The sequence below is a fragment of the Somniosus microcephalus genome, chromosome 8, assembly GCF_052327205.1.
Source record: "Somniosus microcephalus isolate GS21.2 chromosome 8, FLI_Smic_1.0, whole genome shotgun sequence".
In the NCBI taxonomy this organism is placed as follows: Eukaryota; Metazoa; Chordata; class Chondrichthyes; order Squaliformes; family Somniosidae; genus Somniosus; species Somniosus microcephalus.
In genome coordinates, this window is record NC_140994.1 from 164631639 (window position 1) to 164656700 (window position 25062).

The 25062-nt window shown below is 41.9% G+C and overlaps 1 protein-coding gene across 5 annotated transcripts in view; it reads left to right on the top strand.

Moving 5' to 3' along the window:
• The window catches only part of LOC147113909 (putative E3 ubiquitin-protein ligase MID2), a 114700-nt gene that overhangs the window by 35155 nt on the left and 54483 nt on the right, over positions 1–25062 (top strand). For all 5 annotated transcript variants that reach the window (XM_085995316.1, XM_085995317.1, XM_085995313.1 and 2 more), the window contains exons 2-6: positions 8367–8967; positions 9098–9193; positions 18819–19052; positions 21099–21121; positions 22391–22527. In XM_085995316.1, coding sequence (XP_085851442.1) covers positions 8389–8967; positions 9098–9193; positions 18819–19052; positions 21099–21121; positions 22391–22527 — 1069 coding nt within the window. In that variant the 5' untranslated portion in view covers positions 8367–8388. The remainder of the gene's footprint in view (positions 1–8366; positions 8968–9097; positions 9194–18818; positions 19053–21098; positions 21122–22390; positions 22528–25062) is intronic.

A 25062-nucleotide genomic window follows, 5' to 3' on the forward strand; every position in this document is an offset into this window, starting at 1 on the left:
TGGTACAGCATAGCAACCAAAGTGATCACTAATAACTATGCTGTGCATCATTGCTATTTCTGTCCAGCACTGCAGATAGGAATTTTACAGTGAAACAGATGGGATACTTTTATGCCAGTCCTTTAAATTGTGGAGAAAGTCATCGGTAGAACAAATTCCTCTAAGGGGCAAGGTCTATCTATAGGGGATATTCCCTTTCCAGAGTACAGGATGGATAAGGTATTTGCTTCTTCAAATAACAAAACAAATTTAAGTTCTCAAAGTTTTAATTTTTGACATTTCAAAAAAAATGTAATCCTCAATTTAACTCTTCTTATCCAAGAAGCTTTTTGAGGTATTATATTTTGTCCTCCTTCATCATGCATTATAAGAGAATATCTCTCGGCAGGAATCTGCAAAGCCTTTCTAACTATCCTTTTTATGTTGTTTTTCTGGCTGTCAATCAGCTATTACTTACTTATAAAACATTCTGCATGGTTCTGCTCACTTTCAGGGATGACATTTGGTGTGATAAATATAAATTCTTATTTAGCTATAAAAGACATCTTTCACCACTGACAGCTATACAAATGACCTTTGATGCCTTCTCCTGCAGCAGGATTTAGTCTCATGCAAAATATGTCAGACGTTTAAAAGAGGTTCTGCTCCACTGGTTATCGTCCTCCAGCCACACAGAATTGGTAGACACCCAGGTGACGATATCATTAAAGGCACTCAATAATTCAAATTAGTCAGCTCAGGGAGATTCTTATTCATACTTCTTCTGGAAACAAGAAAAAGGCATGTGTCAAGGGGCCAACCTTCAATGCCACATTAGGAGTTTCCATGGTGGAACTCAAAAATTACGTAAAGTAGGCCATGACATTAATGCCTCAAGACTGAATCACCCCTATTCTAAGTTCTGGGTGACAGTCTAATACATCGGCCCAGTAATTCCGGGCACAACACGTGAGTAAGGACGGGGTACTCACGCGTGTGCCCGGAGGAATTGCTGGTTTTCAGCATGCACAGCGCATGCGCTGAAAACCAGCATTTCCTGTCCTCTGACCCAAGGGGTTAAGAGGCTGAACGCGTGCGCGGTATCGGGCAGTGCGTGCGACTTGGATTTCCTCTATTTTTAGAGAGTTGCGCGTGTGTAAAGGCCTCCGGTATTTACACATTGAAAAACCACACGTAAGTACTTAGTTTTACAGGTAAGTGGTCTATTATACAATTGAGAATTTTTTTTTCCACAGGTTTGTTATTTTTAAACAATTTACAGTAAGGTAAGTTTAGTTTTAGCCCCGATTTTTTTATAATTTTTTTTTTTCAAATTTTAAAATTATTGTTTAAAATAGTTTTTCAGAGTTCTTTATGGCTCATTTAAGTAGTGCAATGTATTTTTTAATTTTCTTTCAGGTTTAAGTAGTGTTTTGGGGCCAGGAGTTTTCATGAGTTTGACAGCTCTTACTGTCAAACTCATGAATGAACTTTTGCAACCTCCCATTGGTTGCCCTGTGCTCACGTGATCCCAGCCGGCTCACCGCACTAAGTACGCCGCTGGGTCACGCACGCACAGCGTGGCAGGACCTCAAGTGGGCCAGTGAGAGGAAATGCAATGCGGGCCAGAATTAAAATGTCAGCGCGCCGGGTAAGTGAACATCGGGGGCTTCCACGCATGGCAAGCTCCCGATCCTAATTTCAGGGCCATCAACTTCTGTACTTAATTCAATGTACTCAAATTCATTTATGATCTTCCTAGAAATTCCAAATAGAGGAAATCTTCATGAAATGTTTGGAATGTTGCTGCACATCGGAAAAGAACAATTCTTCCCTCTTGGAGTGCATTATTTCATGTCATAGGGTACAACACACTGCTGTTTAAATATAAGAGCAATTGGAATTGAGGCACTGTGATTAGGCAATGTCAAACTTCATGTACCACTTACCATTAGGGCATATGCAATATAAGTTGCATAACTCTGCCACTTGTATTTCTATTACCTTACTTTTTATACCCTAACATTTTCTGTGTAGATAGTGTTTTGCATAAATCTTTAACATCTACTACTTTCCGTCATGACCATGTATATCCTGTGCTAATAATTTACAGTAATAATCATGCCTTACCTTTCTGCTCTGCTTTTTCTGGACTGCCAGTTAGGTTCTTTGGGTCCTTGACACTGCGTCTTTCTTTGGTAACATGTGGCATGCTTGTTATTTCTTTTTGCATATCTGGATAACTACTCTTGTGTTTCTCTAGAACCTGGTTGGAAAATCTGTTTTTTAACTTTCTCATTCAGCCAATTTCCTCAACTATTGTGGCCTCCTCCATATCTGGATTATTACATTTTTTCATATTCTCAGGAATTACACATTTTAAAGCCCCATGGTCCCACAATTTCATTAGATAGTTACTAATTATCCTGAAAAATACAGATTTCCCATTTTTCATTAAAAGAGGTAACTTGAACCCATTGCAACCATAGGAATGTATTTTATGAATGCAATCGATCCTTGCTGAATAATGTGATGGGAGTGTTATCAAACAAAATTTGACACTGAGACAAGCAAGGAGATATTAGGACAGATGACCAAAAGCTCAATAAGCTATCCACAGGTTTTAGGATGAAATTTCAGAGTAGGTCTTCCTGGAATTTTTCCCCCCCACTTTTTAATTTACAGGAACAAATACATGTGCACACTTTGTAAAGTCTTATCTTATAGGGGTAGCCTAGGTGTATATATGTGGGTTTACTGGGTTGTTTGGGATTCTAGGAAAGGGCATTATACTGTCTGGTGCTTCTAGTGTTCCAGGTGGAATCTGTACATTACTGACTGGCATATGCCCTTTATAATTGTTGTATGGAGGATTGCATTTGCCACGAGAAAAAACATCACTTGCAGCTCACAGTATAGTTACATGTTACCAGGAGGGCTTGTTCTCTGGTAGGCCCAGGACTGTGTCTGCCGGAATTGTGAGCCTCATTAAACTTCCTGCACTGCTGTCCAGAGTACATAAATGTGGGGGCACCACCAGACTGTGTTTCTTTCTTACTACAGCCCCCAGCAGTCAGCTGGATTTAGTGGGGTGCAATACACTCTCTATATTATACTGAGCTGGTCCTCTTGTATTCTGCAGCAAGTGGTGGTTGTAAGGGTCTTTTTTCTTACCTTTCTCCTTTCCTTCTCTGTTAGTTGGTGACATGGGCATCATTCACTTTGACCTCAAGGCAAACATAAAGCAAAGGGCAGAGAAGTAAAGAAGTGAAGGTACAGTTCCTGGGCAGCCAGCTGATATCATAACTTTTGTAGTATGACTGGGTCTTGGGGAAATTGTTTCATTTCATTGGTTATATTGGGTGAGGTGGAATCTGTCAGCTAGTTGTTGGAAAGGGATATATCTGGCCCACCCAGGATTTGGCTTAGCGTCATGATACAACAACAACTTGCATTTATATAGCGCTATTAATGGAGTAAAACATCCTAAGGTGCTTCATAGGAGTGTTATCAGACAAAATTTGACACCGAGACAAGCAAGGAGATATTAGCACAGATGACCAAAAGCTTGGTCGAAGAGATATGGTTTAAGGAGCATCTTAGAGGAAGAGAGACAGGTAGGGAGGCAGAAAGGTTTAGGAAGGGAATTCCAGAGCTTAGGGCCTAAGCAGCTGAAGACATGGCTGCCAAAGGTGGAGCGATTAAAATCGGGAATGTGCAGGAGGCCAGAATTGGAGGAGGGCATAGATCTCAAAAGGTTGTAGGGCTAGAGGAGGTTACAGAGATAGGAAGAGGTAAGACCATGGAGGGATTTGAAAACAAGGATGAGAATTTTAAAATAGAGGTGTTGCCAGACTGGGAGCCAATGTAGATCAGTGAGCACAGGGGTGATGGGTGCACAGGACTTGGTGCGAGTTAGGATATGGGCAGCAGAGTTTTGGATGACCTCAAGTTTAAGTGGGGTGGAGGTCAGCCAGGAAATCATTGAAATAGTCAGGTCTAGAGGTAACAAAGGCATGGTTGAGGGTTTCAACAGCAGATGAGTTGAGGTAAGGATGGAGTCGGGCAATGTTACAGATGTGGAATTAAGCGGTCTTTGAGATGGAGCAGATATGTGGTTCGAAGCTCATCTCGGGGTCAAATACGACTCCAAGGTTGTGAATGGTCTGGTTCAGCCTCAGACAGTTGCCAGGGAGAGGGACGGAGTCGGTGGCTATGGAACTGAGTTTGTGGCGAGGACCGAAGACAATGGCTTAGGTCTTCCCAATATTTAGTTGGAGGTAATTTCTGCTCATCCAGTACTGGATGTTGGACAAGCAGTGTGACAAATCAGAGACAGTGGAGGGGTTGAGAGAGATGTTGATGAGATAGAGCTGAGTGTCGTCAGCGTACATGTGTAATCTGACATTGTGCTTTAGGAAGATGTCACTGAGGTGCAGCATGTGACTTTGATAAGGGCATTTCAGTACTGTGACAGAGTGGAAACCTGATTGGTGGGATTCAAACACAGTTGCAGGAAAGATGGGCACGGGTTTGGGAGGCGACAATATGATCAAGGACTTTGGAAAGGAAAGGGAGGATGAAGATGAGGCAGTAGTTCACAAGAACAGAGAAGTCAAGGGTTTTTTTGAGGTGAGGGATGGTGACGGCAGATTTGAAGGCGGGGGGGCGGTGGTGGTGCAGTACCCGAGGAGAGGGAACCATTAACAATATCAGCTAACCTGGGGGACAGGAAGGGATGTTAGGTAGCCAGCAGTTTGATGGAAATAGGATCAAGGGAGCAGGAGGTGGAACTCATTAGCTCGGAGAGTGCATGAGGGAAGGTGGTAGGAGAGTAACTAGAGAAAGATGTGAGTTCAGGGCTAGGGCAGGGAGGAACCTTGGGGAAGTTTGGCCCGGTGAGCTATGGGAAGCGATTGAAGTGCCAGAGGCAGCTGATCAGATGGTCTCTATCTTAGTGACAAAGAAGTCCATGAGCTCCTCACACTTGTTGGAGGTGAGGGTGGAGGGGGCAGGGGAGGGGGGTTTAAGAAGACAGTTTGTAGTGGCGAAGAGAAACTGGGGGTTATCTTTGTATCCAGGATGGAATAGGGAGCAGTTTTGACAGAGGAGAGCAGGAGCCAATAGTGCTTCATGTGGTCCAGCCAGATCTGGTGATGAATTGCTAAATCAGCTGTCCGCCATCAAAGTTCTGCACCCCTTGGACTTAAAGGGGGTGGAGATGAGGGCTGTACCAGGGCAAATGACCAGGGTGAGAGTTTTAATGGGGACAATGCATCAAAGTTGGAGGTGAGGGTGTAATTGGGCAGATCGATAGCAGCAGAAATGTTGTGGTGAATGGAGGGCCAAAGGCTAGAAAGTTGAGAATTTGAAAGTACAGTTGTAAATTGCTTGGGGGAAAGTTTTATCCAGGGACAGACACAGAAGCAAGTGGAGTTGGGAGGGTGAAGGGGGATGTGTGTGGAGAGCGATACAAGGAAGTGATCAGAGATGGCCTTATTTGTGATTGACACAATAGGCATTGAGAGGTCTCATGAGATGGCAAGGTCAAGAGGATGGCTTTGAATATGGGTAGGGGTGTTTATATGGAGAGAGATATTAAGGAAGGAAAGGAGGGCAGTGATCTCAGAGGAGAGATGGCATGATGAGTTGAGATGGAGGTTGAAATCACTGCAGTGCAGAGGTTGAGAGAGGAAAACAGTGAAGATATCTCAGTGAGAAACTTGGTGTGGTACTTGGGTGGGTGGTAGAGAATAAAGATTTTAAATGAGAGGGGAGAGGGTTGGAACAACGTGAGATGCTCAAAGGAGGAGCAAGTGCCAGAGGTGTAGGGGTACAAACCAAGTTATGATTTGGTGATAAGAGCCACACCATCACCATGGCATTTTGGGCATGGAAAGTGGTGGAAGGTATAGCCAGGAGGGGAGGCTTCATTAGGGGGAAGGTATCATCACCCATCAGCCAGGTTTCCACCAAGGCCATGATGTCGATGCAATCATCCAGAATAAGCTCATAGATGGCAAGAGCCTTGTTCACAAGTGAACGGACATTCTGGAGGGTGATACGGAGAGGAGCGGTGACAGTTGATCAACTGGCAGAGCCCATAGGGTCAGCACTGGAAGGGGTGAGTGGGATGGGAAGGAGGTTGGCAACATTAACCCCCTGGGCATGCTGAGTGGGAAGGTCAGCAAGAGGGAAGGATGGGGCAGTTGGGTTTGCTGCTCGTAAGGAGGCAGCAACGAGTGCCTCGATGGGCCCCTCAGAGGGTGCCAAGAGAGGCACAGAGGGAAGCTGTTTGCTTTTCTAAGGGGGAGTCAAACCTGGGATGGCAACAGAAGAGTAGGAAGGTCGAGTGCTTTAGGGTTGGGGTAGAGATTTGGGAAGGCAGAGCACCCAAGAGGAGAGGAAAGACAATAGGCAAGACAACAAGAGAGAAGGCCCTAGGAGGGGTAAAGAGAAAAGAAGAAAAAAGGGACAGACAAAAAGGGGAAATCGAAGTGAGCTCGGATCCTGAACGGCAGCCAAAATGTAGACACGAATGGACACGGGGAAAAACTCAAGTTTCATAGGTGTGGTTATATAGCAAAATTAGGATAGATATGTCCTGGTAATAAACAGGGAATAGAGAGGAGACAATAGGAGGGAGTCCAGAGTTAAAGTCAGAGGTACCGTGGTGGGATAAAGTTGATGTAGGTAGGGTGGAGTCAAGCTTGGAGCATCGACAAACTGATGTCCAGGTTCAGAGACAAGTGTGGAGGGCAATTGAGCCCAGAAGCTATTTGAAAGGTAGAGTATTCGAAGACACATTGCTGGAGGTATTTCCATGGGAATGAAGAGCCAGGAGATGTGCAGAATCGATCGTGGATTTATTGTTTGGCTTGGAATCCACCCATGGTAAATGCATCTGGAAGCTCTCCATTGCATCAGACTGGCGAGAAAGCCAATTGGCCCTATGGGATTTACAGATACATGCTTCTTTTTAGTTTGTATTGTTACTATTTCCAGGTGTCTCTTTGGTTTCTCTAGAGGTCTATAAAGGATGGGTTACATAGAGGGTTGTTTTGGAGGCTCTGGCCTGCATACTCAGCCATTTACTATATGGGCATGCTGAATTCCAAACTTAATTCCACAGAGTTGGGCTGCTTAATAGTATTATCTAAGATTGGGAAGCCTGAGCCTGACTTCATGCTTGGGGAGCTGAAACCATTTGAGGTATATCCATGCTTTCTTACCTGCCCATAGGTCCAGCACATGCACCGGTCAAGCTGGGAAACTAACTGATAGCATTTGAAACAGGCAGATGAGGTGGGATGTACATTCACTTTTATGTGCTTGCTTTCCTCATTAGGAACATGAGCTGATCATTCAATTTGTCCAGGTCATCTTGTCTGTTGTCCAGGATTGTTGGTGGGGGGCGGGGCGGGGGGGATGGGGAGGAGGAGAACGGAAGTATCAAAAGAAAGGAGTAAGGCAGCATGATAACTGTACACGGTACTCCAGGTCTGGTCTCACCAAGGCCCTATATAATTGCTGCAAAACCTTTTTACTCTTATACTCTAGCCCCTTTGTAATAAAGGCTAACATACCATTTGCTTTCCTAATTGCTTACTGTACCTGCATGTTAACTTTATGTGATTCATGTATAGGGACACCCAGGTCCCTCTGAATACCAACATTTCCCAGTCTCTCACCATTTAAAAAATATTCTGCTTTTCTATTTTTCCTACCAAAGTGGATAACTTCACACTTCACCACGTTATATTCCATCTGGCACATTCTTGCCCACTCACTTAACCTGTCTAAATTCTTTTGCAGCCTCCTTGCATCGCCCTCGCAGCTTACTTTCCCACCTAACTGCATCATCAGCAAACTTGGATACATTACACTTGGTCCCTTCATCTAAGTTATTGATAGAATGTAAATAGATGAGACCCAAGCACTGTTCTTTGCAGTACCCCACTAGTTACAGCCTGCCAACCTGAAAATAACCCATTTATTCCTATTGTTTTCTGTCCGTTAACCAATCCTCAATCCATGCTAATATATTACCCCCAATCCCATGAGCCCTAACCTCTTGTGTGACACCTTATTGAATGTTTTTTGAAAATCCAAACACACCACATCCACTGGAGTTCTCTTGGTGTTCTGGTGAAAATTTATCCCTCAACCTACACGATGAAAACAATTTAATTAGTCATTTATCTCAATGTGTTTGTGGGACCTTGTTGTATGCAAATTAGCTGCTGCATTTCTCTACATTATAACAGTGACTACACTTCAAAAGTACTTTAGTGACATTGAAGTGCTTTTGGAATGTTGTGAGGTTGTGAAAAATATATAAATGCAAGTTCTTTCTGATAGTTAACCATTTAGCAAATCTTTTACAGCTGCTTGTCCTGCTTCTCAGTGATGAAAATGGCTTCTACTTCAGCTGTTGGTAATTTGAAAGAAGAATTAAATTGTTCAATTTGCTGGAATATTTACACAGAACCAGTTTCACTGTCCTGTGGGCACAACTTCTGTCGTAGTTGCATTGAAAAGAACTGGGACAAAAAAGACACAGGGCTAGGATACTCGTGCCCCGAGTGTCGAGCTGAGTATGCTCAAAAGCCTGTACTACACAAAAATTTGAAACTGAGTAACATAATAGAACGTTTTGAAGCCACACAGATGAACGAAGAACCACCTAAAATCTTCTGTGATTTCTGTTTGGAAAGTCCCCTCCCTGCAGTAAAAACATGTATGAACTGTGAAGCATCTTTGTGTGAACATCACTTCAGAAAACACTCTGAAAAAGCCGCTCAGAAAAATCATCTATTGATCGAGCCTGCAAGTTCACTGGAAGACAGAAAATGTTCAGATCATGAGAAACTAATTGAATATTACTGCTTAGATGACCATTCCTGTATCTGTGTGACGTGCTACGTTGCCGGTCCACACAAGAATCATGACATACGCATTTTAAAAGACATACACAATGAGTCAAAGGTGAGAAAGTTTTGTACTAAATTGTTAAAATTACAAATCTTTCATGTCAATTGAGAAGATAATGAAGTATACAAATTTTAATGTATTATATTAGGTTTTACTATATAGTGCAGTGGTCTTATCTTAACAGGCCAGCCTTTCTGAAAAACTGGAGAAGCTGCAGAATTGCAGAGCAACTTTAGAGGAAGCTACGAAAGAATTGCAAGGAACTGAAGTGAACTTAAAGGTATCTGTGATAATATGCTTCATCTGAAAGTTTTCATCTGATTTTGATATATTTCATGTGAAACAGCAACCAAGTACTCTACGGTGTCACATAGCTACCTATGTGCAGATATCTGTCCACTTGCTTAACAAGTCAAATGTTTGGGAATCGCAGGGATAATTCAGATATTCCCAGCTTTCGTATACCTGAAATGAGCCATGTATAATTTAAATCCGACATAAGAAGAAAGGAGAAAAAAACAAAGAGCTAAAAAGGCAATATATAGTTCCTTAACTAAGTGCGGTGGGTGAGGAGCACACAATTTATTTACACACTGTCCCTGATGCCGCCTGAGCAGCCATTGCCCCAACTATCTACTACATCTTCACTACTCTGACCACCCCCCCTCAGAGCTCATTACATCCCCCTCCCTTACTCTGATGCTACAATAAGCACTGCACCCCTGACTGCTCAGTACACTTCCAATCTTCACTTGGCCCATCCCCTCACTCCCAAATCTAGACCCCTTCCTGTATACGCTTGCTTCACTGAGTTTTCATCCCACCCATTCAAGTACTTTTAGACTTCACAAAACTCGTCCTCGTGCCAAATTCCTGACCCAGATTCCCCACTCCCTCCCATGGTCTCCATCCTGTGTGCCACTTCTAGCCCCAATCGCTCCTGCCCTGAGTCACCAATATCCGCAGCCACCCTGAATTTCTCTCTTACCCATGTGTACTATACCAGCTCTCAAACAGACTGTCTCCACCCAATCTTATATGCATCTCTGCCCTAGTACATGTTGGCTGACATGTCATTGCATATCCTGGGCTTAATACAAGATAAGACATAGAAATCAGCAAAGGAATATTTGTGATACTTAAACAGAAATGTCAGGTGATTTACAGAAAACAAAGTGAATAACAGAATACAGAAAAAAATTATATAAAGAATTAGAAGAATAGTGAGACACAAACAGAGAGAAACACAGACACCAACAATGTGTAAGAGCCATAAAGATAGAAAGAGTAGATGACAAACATGAAGACAGAAAACTCAGAAAAGGAATTAGTAAATAGGAAAGAGGTGTAGAAATAGTCACAGGAACAAAATGTCGAGGTAGAATTTCCAGGGGATTCCCCCGATCTCCTGCCCTAATTTCGGCAGAAGATCGTTGGAACCTGAAGAAATAGCGTAAATAGCCACTTTTCCACAGGGTTTTCACCCATCTCTTGCTAGAGTTATGGTAGGAGATCAGAAGAACCTTTGCAGAAACTCCAGATGATCAGTTTTACTTGGTCTGTAAACAATACTGTGGATGATCAACCACATTTATATTCATACATTGTTCGGAAATTGTATAAGTTTCTGTCATCATAAAATAGCATGTCCTCGACTCATCATGAGCAATGCATACATTGATATTGACAATTAGCAGTGGATGCATAGGTATGGTAATCAAGTGGCTATGGTACTGGTAACCATACGTTGTAGGTTCAAGCCCCAGCATAGCAAGTTGTGAAAATGAATGCAATGATGCTGGTAATTTGTGGGCTAGCACCAGAAAAATGACTATGAAAGTTGCCAGATTATCGTTAATGAATCAAAGAAAGTTAACATGCAGGTACAGCAAACAATTAGGAAATCAAATGGTATGTTAGCCTTTATTGCAAGGAGGTTGGAGTACAAGACTAAGGAAGTCTTGCTGCAATTATATAGGTCTTTGGTGAAACCGAACCTAATTACTGTGTATTGTTATGGTCTCCTTACCTAAGGAAGGATATACTTGCCTTAGAGGGGGGACGTAACAGAGGTTCACTAGATTGATTCCTGGGATAAGAGGATTGTCCTATGAGGAGCGATTGAGTAGAATGGACCTTTATTCTCTGAAGCTTAGAAGAATGAGAGGTGATCTAATTGAAACATATAAAATTCTTAGAGGGCTTGGGAGGGAAGATGCTGAGAGGCTGTTTCCTCTGGCTGGAAAGTCTAGAACTAGGGGCCATAGTCTCATGATAAGGGGTCGACCATTTAGGACTAAGTTGAGGAGAAATGTCTTCACTCAGAGGGTTGTGAATCTTTGGAATTCTCTACCCCAGAGGGCTGTGTATGCTCAGTCATTAATTATATTCAAGACTGAGATCAATAGATTATTGGACACTAAGTGAATCGAGGGATATGGGGATCGGGAGGAAAGTGGAGTTGAGGTAGAAGATCAGCCTTGATCTTATTGAATGGCGGAGCAGGCTCAATGGGCCATATGACCTACGCCTGCTCCTATTTCTTATGTTTTTATGTAAAAACCCAACTGGTTTGTTAATTTTCTTTGGAGAAGGGAACCTGCCACCCATACTTGGTCTGGCCTACACGTGACTCCACAATATGTGATTGACACTTAATACCTTCTGAAATGGCCTAGCAAGCTACGCAGTTGTAAAATGATTACTACAAATTAGAACAATAAAATAAATATTGAATGGACCCATTGGCAACAACCCAGGCATTAGATCAGGACAAGACTAAAGTAATCCCAGCCCAATCAACCCTTCAAGTCTTTCTCCCTACCATTTGATGACGGGTTGCCAAATAAGAAGAGCTGTCCCACAGACTAATTAAGCAACAGCCTGACATAGTTGTACACACAAAATCAAATCTATCAGCTAACATTTCAGATTCCTCCATCACCATCCCTGGATATGTTCTATCCCATTGGCTGGATAGGCCTACCAGAGGAGGATGGTGGGGGTGGGGGGTGGGGGCTGGTGGACAGTGCTACATAAGGTGGCTATGGCCCCAAGAATATTCAACATTGCTAAGTAAGACAGACTAACGACAGATCAAGCAGCCTGAAATTGAGTGTTCATGAGCCATCCTCAGCCGTAGAATTGTATATCCCCATAATCTGTAACCTCATTGCCCAGCACATCCCTTGCTCCTTTATTGCTATCAAACTGGGAGATCAACCCTGGTTCAATACACAGCCCTGGTTCAATACACAGTATAGAAGGATGTGCCAGGAGCAGCACTAGGCATACCTTAGAATGAGGCACCAACCCAGAGAAACTGTAACACAGGAATCCATCCATGCAAGCCTAGTTGGTGCCTCTCATTCTAAGGTAGAGAGAACTAAGCAATTTTACAACCAACAGATCAGAGCAAAGTACTGCAGCCATACCACATCCAGCCTAGAATGTTGTTGAACAATTTAGGAAACTAACAGGAGGAAGAGGCTCCCTGAACATGTTAGAGGCAAGAACATGTGTGCAAGAAGATGGGGTAATTTGAACAATACAGGTGCTTGCATGTACCTTATGCCAAAAATACCAAGTGTACAATCCTACTCAACCTCCTCCTAAGTTCCCCACCATCATAGATGCCAAATCTAGCCAATTTGGTTTACTCCACATGATACGACAGAACACAATGAAGTTGTTGGAGGCCAACAATTGTAGCCCCAGGACAACACTGCCGGAATTCCCAAGTCAATGGCCTGTATTTTCCGATGCCTACGGGTGTGTACGCGCTGTGTACACACCCATAGGGACATCAGAAATGCTGGTTTCAGGCATGCAAAGCGCATGCGCTGAAAACCAGCATTTCTGATCTGTCAAGAATGCTCTTGACAGATCGGACGCCTGCCTTAGAGAAGGGCCTCTGCGGGGGGAGAGTCCGCTTTCTGCAGAACCTCCGCCCACTGAAAACCCTTAGAAATCTTACGCCTGGTAAAAGCAGGTGTAAGTCCTGCTTTTACCAGCATAAGAGTTTAAAAAAAAGTTTTAAAAAAATGTTTCACTCATTTATAATTTAAGAATACTGTACTTTTAAAAAAGGTAAGTTTATTTTTAGCCCCATAAAAAACTTTAATTATTTTTTTCAAAAAATTAAATTTTTGTTTAAAATATTTAACTTAATGTCATTTTAACTAATTTTAAAAACGTGATGGGTTTTTAAAAATTTATTTAATGTTTTAGTATCTGTTTGGGGTGATCTCCATTCATATATTTGACAGGTCTATCTGTCAAAATTATGAAGGGAGATTCCCTTCTATTGGCTGGCCTGGCCCACGTGATCCCAGGAGCACATGCAGTTCGCAAGCGTCCCTGGGATATGTGGGCCTTGCGCATTTCGACTTTGGCGAGGCCCAGGAGCGGAAGTGTCTGCACCTCAGGAGCCCTTCAAGTAAGTTCGTAGATTTTTTTCCGATAGGAGGCATTCGCACGCAGGAAGCCTCCTATCGGAAATTACGGGCCAATGTCTATAGTCCAACCATCTTCTGCTATTTCATCAATAATCTGCCCTCTGTCATAACATCAGGAATGGGGCTGTTCACTGACAACTCTACAGTGTTCAATTCGAATAATGAAGCAGTCCATGCTAGCTTATAAGAGGTAACATTTGCCTCATGTAAGTGCTAGGCATTGAACAACAAGAAAAAGCCCCAACACCTCCTCTGACCTTCAATGGCATTACCATTGCCCAGTCCTCTAACTTCAATATCCTATGTGCCACTATTGACCAGAAGCTTAACTGGATCAGCCATATCAACACCATGGCTACACGTGTGTACTGTGTGACTCACGTACTAACCCCTCCAAGCTGCTTGACCATCTACAAGACTCAAGTCAGGAGTGTGATGGAATACTCACCACTCACCACCGTGGAAGGACCACAAATTCTTATCTATCGTTGGTCTGTGGTAAACACTGCTCAATTACCCTGCTTACTAAGTGGCCTTACAATGAATGGCATTACAATGATAAAGTGATATTGTGGATCTATTACTGGCAGGAGAATATTGAAGCATTCATCCTAATTTATGTTTCTTCTCATTATCACCCTGGTGACTCATTTTTAAAGGGAATTTTTGTAGCCCATGAAAAATCATTTAAAATACTTGAAGTAATGTGATGTCATTCTTTGTTATGGTTACATGATTACCAGGGACCAATTGTAAATAAGTTGATTCAGTCATATTATTCCCATGAGCACAATCAAAGCACTGCACTCAGAAAATAATGAACATTTATCACAGAAATGATCATGATTACCTGATACCAATGAGCATAAGCTCCCTGTACTATACAGCTCTATTAAATTTATGATAAATGATAAACACATGGAAAATGCTCCTCTGCTAATAATAAACTATTTTTAGATCATGCAGCATATTCTAGATCAATGGTCATTACTGGAACTATATCTTTACATTGGCCATTGACTCCATTTTAACCATTAAAAAGAATAGTGGCCCTAAATTTTCTCACTATCCTCATTTGCATAGGAGCACCACTCACCTGGTAATTTCCTGTTTTTATGCCACTACTGCACTTTGGAAAAGTTACTCCCATATAAAACAGGCACAGATGCTCCCCCAAGCACCTGATTCAGGCAGAAGTGAAGAGTGTTGAGAGCTTTGAATATTCCCCTAGTTTACTTACTGATTTCTAGCTTCACATATGCTTTTTCAGTTTTCCTCACTGAACCTTGCACTCGAACCCACCCACCCCCAGTGCTACAGTCTTGCTCCACCCCTACATTTTTAATGCCCCTCTACATACCCAGAAAAACTCTGGAGAAGGTATGTCATACATCTCTATACCATCCTTATGGAGGAGAAGGAACAGCAGTGAATGGAGGAGAGGAAAATAAAGCAGCATGGCAGAAGACATTGACAGTGTGTAACAGGACCATCTCCCTCTGGGTGGAAAGACTGACAATCCATGATAGCTTGCTGCTTGGCACAACCAAAGAAAAGAGAGACTTGCATTTATATAGCACCTTTCACAACAGGATGTCCCAAGGTGCTTTACTACCAATGAAATACTTTTGAAGTGTAGTCACTGTTGTAATGTGGGAAACGCAGCAGCCAATTTGCACACAAATAGTAATGTGATAATGGCCAGATAATCTGTTTTAACAATGTGGGTTGAGGAATAAATATTGGCCAGGACAACAGGGAAAACTCCCCTACTCTTCTTCGAAATAGTGCCGTGATCTTTTATGTCCACCTGAGAAGGCAGATGGGACCCCATCTGGTCCCAAAAGGTGGCACCTCAGACAGTGCAGCACTCCCTCAGTAAGGCACTGGAGTGAAACCTAGATGTTGTCCTCAAGTCTCTAGAGTGGAACCCACAACCTTCTGACTCAGAGGCATGAATGCTACCAATGGAGCCACAGCTGACCCAGGAGTCTGTCCCTTCTGTCCTCTACCTCTTCCTGTAAAAAATTCACATCCTTTTGGCGAGATGCTGCCCTGTCACGATGCCCAGCTGACACAGCTGGCTTGTGACTGCTCATGGTTCTGGCAAGAGGTGAGGGTAAAAGATGCCCCGAGTGGATAAAATGCAAATGGGTTGAGGAAAGAATCTCTGCAGCCTTCCCTTGTTTTCCCCAAGTGCTCTAATAAAAACTGCATTCTTTAAAAAGTTGGCAGTCTTTAAAAAGGCTGCAGTGTTTCTGCACGGAAGTTTCCTGGGGCCTAAGCTGCTCACTAAGCTTTTAGAATGTGAATATGCCAAAACTTATACCACTTCATAAGCAAGTTAACTCACCCAGAAAACTTGCATGACAGTCCCTCTGCCGGTGAACAACATAATTTTCCAGCACAATAACGTCGCAACGAACTTCAAGGAAATTCAGGCCCATTGACTTTCCTTCCCATTTTATTCACAAGGAAGAAGATATAAACATTGCTTCATTCATTATTAACGGAAGATTTCTAACTAGGTATTCAATGGAATTAGAATATAATGTTTGGAGTCTCCTGGTTTAACGATTTATAGGGGAGAATTTCCTGGATCTGTGCTCAGGCGCACTGGATTGGCAGAAAATATAGGAAAATCAGGTGGGTTGGAATGCACACCTATAAAGGAACCCAACCTGATTTTGCTCCTTTTGAATTAATGGAAGGAAAATTGGACAGGATTCCTTTACAGGCATGTGCTCCAACCTGTAAGGGGTGGTGTGTGTGGTCAGCTTTGCCTCTGACTCCCTGAGCGGTTCGAATTGCTCCCACTCCCTTGGTTCTAGACTTTGGACTTATTTGGGGGTTGTAATGAAATTTCAACAGACACCTGAGTTGGTCAAAAGAATTGAGATTTTATTTTGAGACAGGAAGATATACAATACAATAACTAAAAGGGGGAACACTTCGGAATATGCGAGGGAGAATGACAATAGACAAAAATACCTTACCATCCCAATCCCACTACACTAACTAGGTTGAATTCCAGAGGACCAGGAAATGCTCACCAAATGACTTTCTTGACAGTTGTAGAGGTTTGCGATTTTGGGGTTCTCTTTAGTTGTGGTGGTTGGGGCCTGTCATACCCCAGACGTGGTGGAAGACTGCACCTGCATTGGGTTTTCAGTCTTCGCGAGTCCGCTGATGCGGTTGGGTGTGTAGTTGGACTTATCGGGTAAGTACCCAATTTCCTTTGGTTAGGTATAGTTTTTAAGAGTCTTTTGTGTTAAATCTTACCCAGGGGTAAGTCAGGCTAGCTTGTAGAGTGGAAACAAACTTGCGGATTTTTGACTTCTTTTTGGTTGGTTTCTTGTTGGCCGCGGTGGCCCAATATTACCTAGTTGGTGGTAATATTGTTAGTTGTTGGTTTCTTGAGGCCTTTGGTTTGCTGCGATTCCTTTTTTTCCTTTTGTTTTGTTCTTCTTTCCTCAAGTCTCCGATCCTCTGACTATGTACAGTGATGATGATGATGAGTGGTACTCTTTCTGAACTGTACTTTCTCTCTCCTGTACTGAACTTGAACCTTCTCAACTACGTGTTGTGTTGAACTGTCCTCTCAACTGACCCTGTCTGTTGTACTGAACAAGCAGGCCTCAATTATACTGTGTTGAGGCCTGGCTTATCTGACCGCCAAATCTCCTCTGGTCCATTGTTAATTTTGGCGGGCTCGTTAATTTTAATAGGTTTAAATTCTCATCGAGTTTCGGGGCTGGTCCCATCTATTTTTAATTGGCCTTTAACTGGTTTTGGGATTGCTTCGAAATCAGTTTTAAGTGTGCAAAGTGGTTTTGGAAATCTTTCTGAGTGGTTTTAAACTGTTGTTTGATTGTCTTCTCCTGCTGGGGCCAGGGTCTCTTTTGTTGACTAGCGCCATGTATTGTATTATTCATGTTCTTGATGGCCCTGTAGGTTTTGGTGGGAACAGTCCTTCCATCGGCTTATTGTCTTTATGTAGAATGACTGGGATAGCCCAAAACATTCTCAGACCATCTGGCCTTTTCCAATACTCAAACTGTCTGTCCCACAGTGCCCAACCCATTTCCTTTGGTTAGCTTTTCCACAGGCCTGGACATGCCTTTTAAAATAGCCAAAAATCCTGGGGTTTTGAGTTTAAGTCCCTTTTGGCCCAATATTCTTTTCAAACAGTCCAAAATCTTCTTTTTTTCTTGGTTAGGGGGAGTCTGTAGAATTTTGCGAGCCTTACAAACCCACCCAGTTTTCCAATATACACTAAGCTCAGTGAGTCTGGCGCAGACTCAGGAACATATCTGCTTCAATCTTTCACAATCGTAGGCAAGTGTGAGCTCATCCACTTTGGACCTAAAAAGGATAGATCAGAGTACTTTCTAAATGGTGAAAAGCTAGAGGAGGTCCAAAGAGACTTGGGGATCCAGGTACATAAGTCATTAAAATGTCATGAACAGGTACAGAAAATAATCAAAAAAGGCTAAGGGAATGTTAGCCTTTATATCGAGAAGACTAGAATAAATGGGGGTAGAAGTTATGTTACTGTTATACAAAGCCTTAGTTAGACAACACCTGCAGTGCTGTGTTCAGTTCTGGACACCACACCTTAGGAAAGATATATTGGTCTTGGAGGGAGTGCAGCATAGATTTACCAGAATGATACCTGGGCTTCAAGGGTTAAATTACGAGGAGAGGTCACACAAACTAGGGTTCTATTGTCTAGAATTTAGAAGGTTAAGGGGTGATTTGATCAAAGTTTTCAAGATAATAAGGGGAACTGATAGGGGTAGATAGAGAGAAACTATGTCCACTGGTTGAGGAGTCTAGGACTAGGGGACATAGTCTAAAAATTAGAACCAGATCTTTCAGGAGTGAAATTAAGAAACACCTCTACACACAAAGGGTAGTAGAAGTTCGGAACTCTCTCTGCAAATGGCAATCGATGCTAGATCAATCGTTAATTTTTAATCTGAAATTGATCAATTTTTGTTAAGCAAAGGTATTAAGGGATATGGGGCAAAGGCGGGTATATGGAGTTAGGTCGCAGATCAGCCATGATCTCATTGAATAGCGGAACAGGCTTGAGGGGCTAAATGGCCTACTCCTGTTCCTATGTCCCTATATTCCTGCATGCTAACAGTAGAAAATATGAATGGTATAACATCGGTCTGTTTGAAGTATCATTTCATCTAGTTTTATGCACAAAAGAGATTTCTAGTAAATGTATTTATAGGATGGTAACATGTAAAAAGGTCCCTCTTTTATAATGAGGACTTGGTAGGGGTTTGATAACTGTTAGGCCTATCCTTTGAGAAAATTTTACAATACAACTATTACCATGTTACTAAACCATACTTTAATTTGCATAACTCCTAGTTCATGAATCGGTTATTTTATTTATACTCTTTAATTAGAATGATTTTCCTTTCATTACAGAAAGATAGTGCTATTTTGAGAAAACAAATTTCAGACCTATTCCAAGAAATTAGAATGCTGTTAACCAAGCAAGAAAAGCAAATTTTGGATACAGTTATAACAGAAAAAAACATAAATCTTTCAAAAGTCTTAAAGAAAATACAAGAATTAGAAATTAAACGAGAAGTTATTACTCACCTTATTCAGGAAGTGCAAGACCTGAAAAATCAAAAAGACCCACTGTTCTTTATTAAGGTAATATATTAGCCTTTATTCATTTTAATAATTGCATTGATAAATTGCACTTAGTATGCTGTTTGAAGTTTTCTGTTGGAAAGTTTTTCATTTTTAAATATTTATTTAGCAATATCCTCTCTAGCAGAAACCTGGAGTACTGTGTACAGTTTTGGTTTCCTTACCTAAGGAAGGATATACTTGCCTTAGAGGGAGTGCAACAAAGGTTCACTAGACTGATTCCTGGGATGAGGGGATTGTCCTATGAGGAGAGACTAGGCCTATATTCCCTAATGTTTAGAAGAATGAGAGGTGATCTCATTGAAACATATAAAATTCTTAAGGGCCTTGACAGGGTAGATGCTGGGAGGATGTTTCCGCTGGCTGGGGAGTCTAGAACTAGGAGTCACAGTCTCAGAATAAGGGGTCAGCGGACTGAGATGAGGAGAAATTTCTTCACTCAAAGGGTTGTGAATCTTTCAAATTCACTGCCCCAGAGGGCTGTGGATGCTCAGTCCTTTAGTATATTCAAGACAGAGATTGATAGATTTTTGGATACTAAAGGAACCAAGGGATATGGGGATAGTACAGGAGGATGGAGTTGAGGTAGAAGATCAGCCATGATCTTATTGAATGGCGAAGCAGACGCGAAGGGCCTAATGGCCTACTCCTACTCCAATTTCTTATGTTCATATACAAGTTGGTTAAACAAGAATTATATGAATTGAGATAACGTTCACTTGTATACAGTGATGACTGTGTAAAGTGCATACATAGTAAAACTGAGAAATGCTTTCCTCAGTTCTTCCTTCCTTCTACAACCCTCAGCTTTTAAAACCCAACTTTGTCTTACCTAATCGCTGTTGCCTAATTTATCTTGTCTTCTTATTTACACATCTGTATATTGGTAGTATCCAGCTATTCATTTGGTTTCACAATTTAAAACATTCCAATTAGTGTGCAACATCCTCAATGTATACTGGTGGTCGTGGATTATTTCAGGTTTGTAGAAATTCACAGTTTACAAATGACACAGGCACAACTTCATTTAGATGTTCAACGTCCAAAATTAGAGTCTGACAATCATTTTTAGATTTATAAAATAGGGAAGGCAATGCTGTGTGTTAAAGCAGCAACCTGTGACTTCTGAGATTGTGTCTGTGTGTGTGGGGGATGGTGGGGCGGGTGCAGTGGTGGAGTTGCAGGTATGTCCCATGCTAAGCTGACTTCTTGATGTCAGCTGCACTGCTGCAGAGAGGCATGAAATGGAGACATTGAGGGAAGGAAAATCCCATGGGAAATCTCCACTAGAACATTCTCATATGCTGATTCACTGTGTACCTTCAAGAGAGAACTAGACTGCTTCATGGTGAGGCAGAGATCGCATTGTACAAAAGAGGTAGGTGCCAATTAATATAAATCATGGTCAATCTCCTGGTCTAATTTTGGTCACCTAGAGGGATCAGAGAGGAATTTTCGAGATTCCCCTAACTAGCCTTGGGTTTTTATTTTGGTTTTCCGCTTCTCCAAGGAGACAACATGGCACCGAGAGGGTAGGACGTCTCCTGATCTGATGCATAGCACATCACAACTATACAGGCTAAATTGACCAGCTGGTCTTTTCCTGTCTGGCTTTTTTGTATGTTTTTATATCCTTCCTTGTCGGTAGCTAAGGGATAACACTGGGGATTGGCTGCTTGCATCAGCTTCTGGGAAACTGATGAGACCGATAAGAGCAAAGATGGATAAAAAAAGAGGTTGTATGTTCTCTTCGGAGGATATGTTGTCCAAAGGGAAAAAACAGGTTTGCCTACTATAGCTCTGAAAGTATGTATTCTGGGCAGTCCTATTGTGGTAGCATTTTCACATAAGGCTCATAATATTTTCAATGCTTTAAAATAGTACAGACATGAATTTTCAAAACAATATAAATGTACATACCATAAATTAATTTATCTACGAAGTACACAATTTCTATAACTTTGGGGTTATATAATAATATGAAAGATGTAAAGTAATCTATCATTTTGGCTTAAACTACATTTAAATATTTGATTTCTTTTCCAGGATTTCAAATCTACTTATGAAAGGTAGGATTTTAGCTAACATTAGATAGCACCATCAAAAGGGCCGATTTTAACTCAGCCCGTTCAGTGGATACGGGGCGGAGACAGAGTTAAAATTGCTTTGGGGAAGCTACCACTGCATTCTTGCTCTGCTGTCATATTTACTGGGACCTTCTGCTGGCCAGCCTATGTGCCTGCATGAATCAGACTGGAACCTCTTTACTCTATGCAAATATAGGACCCGATGCAATTTTGACAGACAACTGGGTCATAGTTCCCATAGTTGTACCTTGAGGTTAAGAGGAAGTGATAAATGATATTTATGGGGCAAAAGGAGCAGGAGTGATCTTCGAGCTCCAGAAGAATAATATGAGCAGGAAGTTACCCACCGCCCTCAATTCACAGTCAGTCTCCTCCTGGAAGTTACCCACCGCCCTCAATTCACAGTCAGTCTCCTCCTGACTTAGCTCCTGCCAGTTGGGTCAGACTGTGGCCACCCAATATTGTGCCGGTCAGGAGCTGGCGTGTTGTAGCGGGATGTCCTTTCAGGTTGTAGCTCGACTTCAGCATGGTAATGAGGCCTGGTCCTCAAAATGGACTGGGCCTTCCGCCAGCCAGTCCCCAAGAATTAATGTTACACAGAACTGTTCCAGTTACTGGATTTCATAGGAAACAATTTGATTTTTTTTAAAGTGTAGAAAGTATTGAAAAACTAGTTCAAAAAATATATATAATGGAAACATTGGAAACTAGATTGTCAGTTTATCTAGTTGCATTGGTTATTAATCTGAATTTCATCAGTACATAAAAAAAATCTTTACCTGTCTCACGAGTTTTGAACCTTTTGTGTCAAACGCTGAACATTTTGTAGCCACTTTGACAAGTTGTTCAGGAAAACAATCTTTTATTAAGTAAGATTTATAGTGTTCATTTTCCAACTGGCATATTTAATCGTTTCCACACTCTTTATCTGTGTGGGGAAAGAGAAAGGATGGAACAACTGTGTATCATTTTTGTCACAATAACATTATGTATAAGTGATGTAATGAGGCATTTCAATATGATCTAGATTAATTAGGTGTCTTTGTGAATAAATAGGAAAACAATTTGAAACTTTTTTGTGAAGTTCCCAATTTACATAAAAATTAAATAACAGAATTTTAAAAAAAACATTTGAAATTTGCCTGACTGTATTGCACACAGAAAAAACAGACTGTATTTTTGAGATTGAGCAAAAAGTGATGTTAATTAGAAATATTTGGTTTCATTCTAATTGCTGTAAAACAATTTCAGGATTTCTAACAACAATACTGAAGTAGAAAAACTGAAGGTGTCCTGGAAGAAGCTTGATGAAACCACAATATCAACCATCAAGCAGGAGACTAAGCGAATCTTTGAGATGTTAAACACATTAATTTTTGACCACCCTGGTAAGTACTTGGCACTGGTTAGGTGAAGTCTATTAAGGCAAGTACATATTTTATAAGGAGTTGGGAATGGTTTTTAAGTGTGAGAGAAATAAAAGTATATTTTAATCATTATAATTTATAGTGTTTTATATATGTATCACTGGTAACTAGTGTGAATTGGATTGAAATTTAAGAAGGGAGATTGGCCTAGAAATTCATTACAAAGGGATCTGTATAGAGAGATTATAAAATAGTTTGAAATAAGGAGAACTGATATAAAAATGTAATACAAAGGAACCAAAAAAGCTGCAATGCAGTTACATTAATTGATATTCAACAAGCAATAACTAATGAATATGTAAAATAGGAAAGATGTATATAGTGAAAAGCAATCCAATGAAAACGTGTTTTTGTGCATTTAAATCATAGACAAATAGATAAATATGCTATAGGGAGGAATTAAATTTATATAGCTGACAAGGCATTACAGTCATCTGAAACATAATGGAGATGGGGGAAAATAACATGTTATTTATTGTTATGAAATGCTAAGTAGAGTTGAGGTTTTAGAGGATGATGAATTGAAGGAAATAGCTGTCACTCATGTGGAGGATGACTAAGAGATAGCAGACACCAATGATGAGATAGAAAGAAAAATTCTAGGATATCCAAATTGGCTAATAAAAGGCAAGTAATTATAGTGTGGGAGTTCCATTATTAGATATGTGAAATGAAGTGTATTTGGTGAATAAATTTAATCATGTGTTCTATTGAGGCTTAAATGGTATTTGAGAGGGGGTGGAAAAGAAGTCTGATAAAGAGCCTGTAGTTGTATGTAATGTGACCCTTGGTGGTGAACTGGAGGCAGGCGAGCCAATAGCATCCACAGTATTTTTATGAGCTAGGTGGCGCATTCCTGCACCTTCTGGCTGCACAGAAATGAAAATACAAAAAAGTTAACTTACCTTTTTCTGGACGGCCTCAGACGGCTCATTTGAAGACTGCTGGTTAGGTTTCTGCAGACCCAGAAAAACTGAGTGGAGCAGACTTCACCCAATGATGACAAATTTCAAATGGGGTCCTAAAACAGGGGGCTAGGACCCTGATTTGCACATTCAATGTGCCTAATACCTGTTTCAGGTAGGTGCTCTGGACACTGGAAGTCGACAGCATCCAATATGGCAGCACTTCCGAGAGGAGATCAAGCATGAGAAATTATGACCGAAATTGGTTCACCCATTACAAATCTTTCACCCAAAAAACAGGCACAGCAAGGACCAATTTCTCCTCTATGGGTCTCCACTTCCTCCTTAGCTGGCTCCATTGATGTATATCATGGGGATGGCCTACATGCATCTTCGAGCAGCTCCATTGGTTTCATTAAGAACCAATACTCATCCAGGTCTGGGGACCAACTCTGCAAAAGCCGCCAGAGGCTAAGGGCTGGATTTTTACCTTTGCGTGTGGATGGCAGCGGGGGGGGGGGGGGGGTGGGTGGCGGAGGGTGGGGGGATGTGGATGGGGGGGGGCATGAATCGCATTGGGAACCGATGTTTTACAATGGCTTTTTAACAAAGCCACTGCAATTGAATTAGACTTCTGGGTTTCCCCAGCCAATTAACTGGAGCAGGTCCGATGATGTCACGGATGACTCTACTTCATCTATTTAAAGGAGCAATGGACTGATGTCACTTGAAGGCTGATGGAGGTGGAAGCCAGGTTGTGAGAGAGGTGAATTGGTTACGCGCTAACAATTTGATAAAACTCAATTCTTAATTATGCAGGCTCAAAGGCAGAAAACAGCCCCCACATTTAGTGATGCCGCCTTGGAAATATTACTCCAAGGTCTCAGGGCCCACAGGGACATCCTCTTCCCTGCTGATGGGAGGAAGAGGTCAGCTGCTCAGACGAAAAATGCATGGCTGGAGATTGCAGAAGAAGTGAGCAGGAGGAGTGCTGTTGGTCGGGCAGGGATCCAGTGGCAGAAACGCTTAAACAACCTCATGAGGTCAGGAAAGGTGAGTACAATGCCACATTGCCCTACATCCTGATGTGCGTGTCACCCCAACCCCCTCACTCTGCCTTCCCAAGCCTACTCCTGCACATCACTCCTCACACCAACCTACCTTGCAGGTGCACCCATCCCTCTCTGTCTATGCACCTGCTCACATCCCCATCTGACCATCCACCACTGACACTCACCCTCATCTTAATGCAATGTCACGCCTCTCCCTCATAGTCACTCTCAACAGATATTGCCCATCCATCCCTTCCACTCATTCCATGACTCTCACTCAAAGGTCTCTTGTTTCCCTCCTTGTAGGAGAAGAGAGCGCAGAACACCCGAGAGAGGCAGCGAACCAATGGTGGCCCTCCAATCACAACACCACTGACTTCAGCAGAGGAGCTGAGCCGCATTGCAGAGCTGCTGGTAGTGGGAGATGGAGAGAGGGGGATCTCCCAGCTACCTGGTGACAGAATTAAATATCATACAGTCACATGGCATACAACAGTCACTCATGGTGACTTGATGTCAACAGCCAGTGAAATAGGATC